Source organism: Hydra vulgaris, chromosome 10 (genome assembly GCF_038396675.1).
Source record: "Hydra vulgaris chromosome 10, alternate assembly HydraT2T_AEP".
Lineage (NCBI taxonomy): Eukaryota > Metazoa > Cnidaria > Hydrozoa > Anthoathecata > Hydridae > Hydra > Hydra vulgaris.
This window is the reverse complement of record NC_088929.1, coordinates 45207501-45217500: the sequence shown is the minus strand read 5'-3', so window position 1 is coordinate 45217500 and position 10000 is coordinate 45207501. Positions and strand designations below refer to the sequence as shown.

At 30.9% G+C, this 10000-nt stretch overlaps 1 protein-coding gene across 5 annotated transcripts in view; it reads right to left on the bottom strand.

The window, feature by feature from the left end:
* The window catches only part of LOC136085996 (adhesion G-protein coupled receptor G4-like), a 284829-nt gene that overhangs the window by 125923 nt on the left and 148906 nt on the right, over positions 1-10000 (bottom strand). For all 5 annotated transcript variants that reach the window (XM_065808127.1, XM_065808124.1, XM_065808122.1 and 2 more), the window contains one exon: positions 4365-4511. In XM_065808127.1, coding sequence (XP_065664199.1) covers positions 4365-4511 — 147 coding nt within the window. The remainder of the gene's footprint in view (positions 1-4364; positions 4512-10000) is intronic.

Sequence of the window (10000 nt, the reverse complement as noted above, 5' to 3'; positions counted from 1 at the left end):
AGACATTGATTCGACTAAAGATTTTGTTTCTTCTGATTGAATCTTTTCTCAGGCTTCTTCAATTGCCACTTTGAGGTTTTCTTTTTTGGAAAATGACCGATCTCCAATTTTTCGGTCTACAAATTCCCACAAATGTTCAATGGGATTAAGGTCCGGTGATTGTGCAGGCCATTCCAAGACCTCAACATTATTTTCAGCAAACCACTCCTTTGTTTTAGTGGCACAATGCTTGGGATCGTTATCTTGCTGAAATGTAAAATCAGATCCTAGCCGAAGTTTTCGAGCAGATGACTTCAAATTTTGTTTTAATATGTTTCTGTATTGCACCTGATCCATTATAGTATCAATAAATTGGAGTTTTCCAACACCCTTCCAAGCCATTGAACCCCATACCATCACGTTACCGCCACCATACTTGACAGTTCCTCTGACGCAGCTTAATTTGTAGGCTTCTCGGGCTTTTCTCCAAACTTTTTGGGTTCCATCAGATGACTTTAAGTTGAATTTCGATTCGTCGCTCCACAGGATCTTTTTCCAGAAACTTAACGGCATGTTTTTGAACTTCTTAGCAAACTCCAATCTTCTTTTCATGTGTTTCTTACTTAAATATGGTTTATTACGCACAAGTCGTCCTTGAAATCTCTGGTCTCGGATACGATTTCTGATTGTCTGATGGGATAACTTGATTCCATAATTCTCTTCAGCTTGCTCAGTCAGTTTTCGAGCAGAAATGAAGCGATTTTTCTTGACTTGTATAATTAAGTTTCTATCAAAACTCATATTAAAGCAAAATCTGAAGTCATCTGCTCGAAAACTTCGGCTAGGATCTGATTTTACATTTCAGCAAGATAACGATCCCAAGCATTCAACGTTGATTGTGCTTGCTGAGACCGGTTAGACGTTTATGAAAATTTTTGATGAAAGTGTTGTTTATTAACTGTGCTATAATTAATTTTTTTGCTATTACAAAGGGCATCATAGTTGTTGCATTTTTGCGATAGAATAAAAATAGGAAAGTGATCAGAAAGGTCCGATATAAATATTCCTGTCCTTTTTTAAGTATTTACGCATTCATTTGCAATAATTTGATCTAAAGATGTTGCACTTTCTTTAGTTACTCGGGTTGGTTTAATAATTAGGAAAATATAACTATCTTGAAAAATTGGGTTAAAGAAGTTCTTAATGTTTTTATTTTTTTGCCGTATTCTATTGTATTGAGATTGATGTTAGCAACAATATAAACCGATTTATTTAATGATGATTTATTTTTAATTACATATTTAATGTGATTTTCACACGCCTTAATAATTCCCGAGGGCTGTCTATATTAGGCATAAATGATAATATTTCTTGAAGTTTTGTTATCAATTTCAATGCATATAGATTCATAATCATTAGTGGTTGAACTTAACAGTAATTTAATTTTGAATAAAATTGAATTTTTTTATGTATATAGGCAAACCTCTACTGTACTTATTTGATTCTCAACTTGATGAATTACTTGATAAATAGGTATTTAAAAACTGGAATTATTTTCAATGTTTACATTGTGACACCATGTCTCGCTTAGAAAAATTACCTGAAATCTAATGTCAATTTTATGTAAAAATTGTTTCAAATGACTCAAAATATTTTTGAATACTTCCAATATTAATGTGAATTAAATCTCATGTTTGATAATACAATATTATCAACTTTGTATTGGTTTATTTTTATAAATAAAAAATAAACCAATATAAGTTAATTAAAAAAAAAAAAAATAATAAAAGTTAAAAAAAAACAAAATCGTAATTATTTAACATGATTTTTTTCTCATTATATTAGTTTATTATTGTATTATTATTATATTAGTTTATTATAGTATTATTATTATAGTGTTATTATTATAGTATAGTGTTACTATTATAGTATAAGTATTATTATTATTATTATTATTATTATAGTATAAGTATTATTATTATAGTATAAGTATTACTATTTTAGTAGTTTATTATAATCTTATTATAGTAGTTTCTAGCAAAACATCCTCGTTAATATAAATTCCCGAACCTTTTAGTTTGTAAGTAACTTAATTACAATTGTTCTAGGCTTTTAACTATTGATTATACCAGTTCTGTGCGCACTTTCTATGACCACAAATTTTACATTGAGGTTACTTAAGTTTTATAACAGAAAATGGAGATAATACAAAATAATACTCTAATTTAAAAAAAAAAAGTGTGTATGACATTGTTTTCTAAATCACGGTGTTGGAATTCAGACACCTGTTCTATAAATATTTTAAAACAATATATATGAAACTGTTGAAGCCTGTATAGGAAGTTGATAGAAATTGATTTCGTTTGCATTTTTTATGTTATTTGGCCTGCAGGTCTTTTTTTTAAACTTTGAACTTGATTTTCTCGATTCGGAAAAAAATGGAGGTAGAAGAAAATAATTCTAACCTTGCGAAATGGAAAATCATTCTTCTGGTTAATGAGTACAAACAAACTTGAAGTCTGTTAAAGAAAGAAATTTGTGATGCAATCCATACCTACTAAATCAATTTATCTAATGGCAAGAAAAACCCAAAAAAATATTTTTGCATATAATAATAGCAAACTCACTTCAAACAACCAGATTGTGTTATTTTAATTTATGACTGGTGAAATTATTAACGATTGTGTATTTATTGCCAACACACTAAACAAACAGTTTCAATCTGTCTTTATCATTGAACATCACAACCAAAATTTACCACTTCCACTTTTTTACATCTCCTTTGATGATGATTCTGTTCAAAGTCACCTCGTTACTCTTGATGTTTATAACTCTATAGGTGAAGATCAGATAAGTCTTTAAGTACTTATGGCATGCTCTAATGCAATAGCAATTCCCCTAACCATTATCTACCAGAAATTAACAGACCAAAGCCGTGGCTTGTAGCAAATGTGACTTCTTTGTTTAAAAGAGATTCTAAAATGAATAAAACCAATTACAGACCCATTTACATTACTTCTGTGTGATGCAAAATAATGGAGAAAGTAGTTAAAAATAAGATAATGAAGCATCTACTGTCTCAAAATCTTATATCAAATTGCCAGCTTGGTTTCATGCACAAAAAATCTTGTGTTGCTGATTTACTTAAGACGATAGATTTTTTGACCAACAATAAATCAAGAAATCTTCCTGTTGACCTTGTCTTTCTAGACTTTGCTAAGGCATTTGACAAAGTTTCTCACACTAGACAACGAAAGATGAAGGAATCGTAAAATTTTAAACTTGATTAAAACGTTTTTTTGAAATCGTACTCAACGTGTTCAATTTGGAAATCATTTTGAACATCGAAATGGGAAAAAGTTACTTTTAGCGTTCTTCTAGGCTCAGTTCTTGGTCTAACACTTTTTACTAATTTCTCCTTATTAATAATTTACCAGACCAAATGTATGCACACGACACAAAAATCTTTAGTGGAGTCAACACTGATAAACAAAAACATTTTCTGCAAGCTGACATTGAATAAATTGTTAATTGGGTTCAAGAACGGCTTATGGAAGTAAATTTTTGGAAATGTAAAATAATGCATTTCAATCAATCTAAATCCGTTCCACACCAATACTTTGATGAACGTGGCTCAAACAACAGTCTCAACAGAATATAACTTGAATCAACCTCAACAGAAAGACAAATTGGTGTTTTAATTTCCAATGACGTAAAGCAAAATTTCCAAAAACCTATTGTAGCCAAGGCTAATAAACTGCTTGATATATTAAAAACAGTTCCATAAGCAGAAATGCACAACTCTGGAAAAAGTTATATACAACTTATATACGTCTACTTTTAGAATTTTCCATTACCGCTTGATGTCCTTATTTAGAAAAGAACATTTCTATAATTGAAAGCATTCAACCTCATGTTACAAAAGCATCGCAAGAAATGAAGTTTCTTAATTATAAATCAAGATGGATAAAACTTGGTCTCACTTTACTTCGCGAACAAAGAAAACGATTTGTTCTAATAAAAAAATTTAAATTAGAGAATGAAATCGAGTTAGTTAACTTGTTTATTAATCCAATTAACATTCCCCCCAACTATGGATTTCGCATCTGGTACCATTGTGAAATCAAAAAAATCCTTTAAGTCCAATATAACAACCGTGTCGCAAACGCAAGGAACGCCTTGTCAGGCAATGTACAAAAGACTACCTTAGTAAAAAAGTTTTACAACAGTTACTATAGCACACCATTTTCTGTAGCTGCCTCAATGCTGCTATACAAACTAGCTCTGCTAGTTAATGATGAATTTACGGCTTATGTGTTGCTCCCTGTAACTTATTAATAATAAATAAATAATAAGTCAAAAACTTATATAAAATAATCTTTTACCAGGAAAGCAGTCTTGGGTTTCATTTGAATCTTTATCAACAACGACTAAACAGTCGCGAAGCCGATATCCATTCATATTCTTAGTCGATATGAGATCACCACTTTCATACCACGGTGAGCCCCATGAATTCCATTGACTTGATGCAGCTAATAAATATGCAATTAAATTAATATAAAGTATATAATAAAACAAAATCATAACCAATAGCTCCATTAATCATGTCATTTTTTTATTATATACTTTTTACAAAAGTAAAATTTTTTCTGTTAGTTTAATTTTGAAATCAATTATTAAGTGTTAGGTGCAATGAAATATAAAATAAGTTGGAACCTAATTCAGATATAGGAAAGCTTAGAAAATTATCTCACTTCTACCAGATAAGTAGTTTAATTTTACCATTAACACAAGAAATTTTACTTCTGTCGTTTTGAACAACAAATAATTAATGAAATATTTAATTTTAAGTATTATATAAAAAAACACTCATACAATTTTGAAAATTTTATAACTAAAAAATTTTTTTTAGTATTATATAAAAATTTTAGTATTATATATAAATTTCAGTATTATATAAAAATTTTAGTATTATATATAAATTTTAAGTATTATATAAAAAAACACTCATAAAATTTTGAAAATTTTATAACTAAAAAATTCTTTTTAAAAAACTAAAATTATCTGTTGCCACGATATTTGCTGGAAGAATGAATTGTATAAAAATACTTTTTGATGAGTTTATTTTGGATAAGAAAACTTAAAAAAAAAAAAAGAATTAAGCCAATAAAAAAAGAATAGAAAGTTATTTATTCAACACTAAATTATTATTGTTTCCATATTTTTGTTTAAATATCCTGTTTTTGATTAAGTAATCAGCCTTTTGCGCAGTAATTAATAAAAATAAGTATAACATTACCTAAATGTTTAAATGCTGTTGTTAGTGTCATTAACAGGCAGTACAAGCGGCAGTTCAATATGAACTTTAATGATCGACTTAAGAACCAGACTAAGTCAGCAAGGCTTTACACCTTTGACTCAGAGGAAATTATTTTATGTTTAGCGCAGCAAAGCAAAAAATTTCAAAATCTTGTTTCGTTTTTTAAAACTTTGTGTTTACAAAAAATTAAGCAACCGCTATGCTATTCAAAAAACCTATTGATATTTAAAACCAGTTGTTGTTTTGGGCAATTGCTAATGAAAGAAAAATCTAGTTTAAAAAAATATCGTAAAGAATTTTTGCATATGGCAGGCAAAATTCAGAAGAAAAATGACAAAAACCAGAAAAAAAAAAGAAAAAGTAAATTTAAAGTAACAAACACAGGAAACGATAATAAAAAAATTGGATTTTGGTAGTCACCAGAATCCAGCAATAAGAATTAGTTGCAAAATAAAATCGCAAACCAAAGCTCAATTAACACTGGCTTAACGCAAATTACCTGACTCCTAAAATAGTGTTTCTACTCAGAAAGATAAGCTTTTGCCTGCATCGATTATAAGGTATTAGAGTTGAGTAATTAAAATTAGTATACCCAGCAATTAGTATTTCTAGTTTGATTTTTATTTTTTTTATATCACATTTGTTCTATTTCATGCAACAAATGAAAAAAATTTGCTTGCTAACATTACCGTTTCTTTTTAAATGGTATTAATCAACATTATTTATTAATTTTATTAAAACTTAAGTAGAAGATCGATTCAAAAAAACGTATTGTTATTATATACTAATAATAAAATAGGAAATATGTAAAAAAAATGGCAACAACCGAAAAAATAAAAGGTTTATTCATTTAAATGTTTATTTATATATATATATATATATGTAAATATATATTATATATAAATATATACATATATATATTTATATATGTATATATAAATATATATATATATATATATATATATATATATATATATATATATATATATATATATATATATACATATAACATATATATATATATATATACAAATAAATATATATATATATATATATAAATATATATAGTAGTAGTAGTAGTATATATTTGTCACAACAAAAATAAAAATAATTGACAAAATAAAAATCATAGAATGTCAGATTATAGTTAGTTTTTGTGAAGCTCATATTGCAACTTTCACTAAGGATAGCTGCGAGCTGTAGTAACATTAGAGCTTATCGAGGCTCGCTTTAAAACTGTTGACAGTTGGAGAACCGATTACTTTATCTGGTAACATATTCCATGCATTGGCAATGCGATTGTTGAAAAAGTGGAAACGAGCTAAACTATTGCTGTACTTTTCACGGTGAATTCTTTCTCTGTGATGGAATTGTGATGAGAGGAAAGTGCCAGTTGACTATGTCGATGTTATTAATAATTTTATATTTTTGGATGAGGTCACCACGTTTACGACGTTCAACAAGAGAAGATAAGCCAAGTTGTAAACATCTGGACTTGTAGTCTAACTTTTTTAGTTTGTCTGGTATTTTTGTGGCTCTGCGCTGTATTGATTCAATAGTTTGTTCATCCTTCGCCATATGAGGGTTCCAAGCTGGAATTGCAAACTCAAGTGAAGGACGGATGTAGGTGGAGTAGAGTTGTTTCCATAAAGAAGCATCATGAGATTGGAAAGTGTGTTTTAGGATGCCTAGCATTTGATTTGCTTTACATGAGGCAATGATGGATTGGGTTCCTGCTTTAAGATCATTGGTAATTTGAATTCCCAAGTCACGCTCAGAGGTAGTTGCTTCCAATGTAGTTCGAGTCGTTATTGAACAAGGGCCTAATTCCTCCATTGAGTACTTGAAAGGTATTAATTTTTTTGGCCAAAGTGCATGACCTTACATTTCTTTGCATTTAGCTCCATGAGCCAAGATTTAGTCCACTGGACAATTTGGTCAATATCTGATTGGAGTTGAAGTTGAGCAGCAAGTGAGTTGACAATGCTTAGGATTTTAGTGTCATCAGCGTAAATCTTACAACTGTTTTCTTTGCTTATTACATCTGGCAGATCATTGATGAAAATAACAAATAAAATTGGACCCAAGACTGATCCTTGCGGAACTCCACTTGTCACAGGTAACCAATTCGATTGAGTGTCGCCAAGGATGACTCGTTGAGACCTGTTGAGTAGAAAAGCTTTTATCCAATTGAGAAGATTGCCTTCGATTCCGTACATTTTTAATTTGTAAAGCATTCGTTGATGTGGGACTTTGTCAAAAGCTTTAGCAAAATCCAGAAATACGACGTCAACTGGTAGCTTTCTGGCTATATTTCCAGTCAAGAACGCCATTGTTTCAAGGAGATTTGTAATGCATGCTTTTTTCTCTAAAAATCCGTGTTGACTATCTGATAAAAGATTGTTTGATTTTAAATGCTGCATGATTGCCTTCTTAACTAATTTCTCAATTATTTTACACGAAATCGAGGTGAGGGATATTGGTCTATAGTTTAATGGTTCGATTCTGGAGCCCTTCTTAAATAAAGGTGTTACATTTGCTTTGGACCATGAGCTTGGAATTTCACCATTGTCAAATGACTTTTGAAAGATGAGAGTAAGTGGAGAAGACATTGAGGTAGAACAAAAGCGTAAAACGTGAGGACTGACATTATCTACACCAAGTGATTTAGATATATCTAGTGCTGAGAGTTCCATTAGAGTGGCCAGAGTATCAAAAGATATGCTATTGAGGATTGTGTTAGTTCTATGATCAAAACGGGGAAGATTATCATTGGATGGCTCTTTGCTGAAAACTGATTGAAATTGATTGTTAAGTGAGTTGGCTATTGTAATTTTGTCAGAGCTAATGATCTCACTGGAACTGGTGACTCGCATAGATGAGATCTGATTTATTACAGAGTGTTTACTATTTATGTATGAAAACAGTCTTTTAGGATTACGCTTATCATTGGCAAGGGCAATTTCGAAAGATTTCAGAGAAGAATGACCTAATTTTTTAACAAACTTTCTAGTTTCCCTATATTCCCCAACCAGTGATGTGATTTTCCATTTTGAACTGACGTTACGAGCCCATAGTGATTTTTTAAGACGAATAAGAGATAATAGTTCTTTTGCCATCCATGGTTGTTTTTTGGAGGATGGTTTGTTTGGCATACGAGGGATAAATTGAAGACAACATTCATTGTATTTGTTGAGCCAAAGTTGGTAACATTGTTCTACATTTAAGTCTTTAAAAATAGATGACCAGTCAACATTATTGAATTCTTTGTTGATTTTTTCGTAGTTACCATGCTTGTATAAAAATTTAGAGCTGTTGAAACGTGATAATTTTATGCTGGAAGCCAGTTTGTAATGCCAGTTGATAGTGCAATGATATTGATCAGACAAACCGAGAGGAGGACCGATTTTGATTTCGCTAGCACGATATGAAGAGTCACATATGATGAGATCAAGAGTCTTTGTCATAGGGCAATTAGCAGGTTTGAAAGTAGGGACAGTGACGATTTGGTGAAGATGACAATCTTGAAAAAGAGAGACAAATGAAAAACTGAGACCAATTTTACTAGAGGAAAAGACTGTGTTGGAAGTCCAAGTAATCTCTGGGAAATTGAAGTCACCAGCAATGATGATACCGTTGTATTTTTTAGTCGATATTAAAGTTTTGGCATGGAAAATAGCACTTGAAATCTCTGAGAAGGCTTCGATACCGGAGGATGGAGGTCTATAAATGCAGCCTAGGAGCAGAGTTTCATTCAAAAGCTTTAGTTCAACCCATAACTGTTCTGAATAGTAGGGAATAAATATCTTTGTGTAGTAGGGATTCCTCTATTTCGTTTGAGATGATTTTACTATTTATGTATATAGCTACACCTCCTCCGATTTGGTTGCGACAGTCTGAACGATAGAGGTTGTAGTTCTGAAGAGAAGGAGTTGATTGGTCATTGAACCATGTCTCGGTGATAAAAATAATGTCAAAAGAATTGTTTTCTGCAAGTAAGGACAGTTCGATGAATTTTATTGGATTGAGGGAGTTTGCATTGGTGTAGAAGCACGAAAGATGAGATAATTTGATGGAAGAGCTGGCCTTGTTAAAGAATGTTGAACTAGTGAGATGTTGAGAGCGACTGAATGGCTTCAGCAGCTGATTTCCATTTGAGGAATGGATTCTTCTCTCTTTCATTGATGTTGACTGTTTTGGATGTGTCAATGCATTTGATTTTTTCGCTGCGGATAACAAATCGAAAGGGTTTGTCAAGTAAATCTTTTGCCAATAGTTCTGCATTTTCTATAGCACGCTTTTTGTTCAAGTTGTTGAATGTTTCTTGTTCGAGAGGTGTACGGTCTGGGCGAATGTAGACAGATTTTAATTCATCTATTGAGGCAAGTCGCTTTGCATTAGATAAGAGATCATTGCAGTGCTCATTCGAGTCAAACTCAATGATGATCAATTCATTTGGTTCATGTGCTATTGTAGTTAAACTGGTGTTGTTGATCTTTTTTGTGAAATGCCCAACAACTTTAAAAGCAACATTATAGTTAAGTTTTTTAAGCATACTTTGAACTGAAATTAGCCTCTGATTATTGTCAAAGGATTTTGGAAGACCTACAACAATAGCTCTTTTTGATTTTGTTTCTACAATTTTAGCATTTTCGTTGACTGCTGTGATAATTGCTTTATTGGCTTCTGAACCGTGCTTGA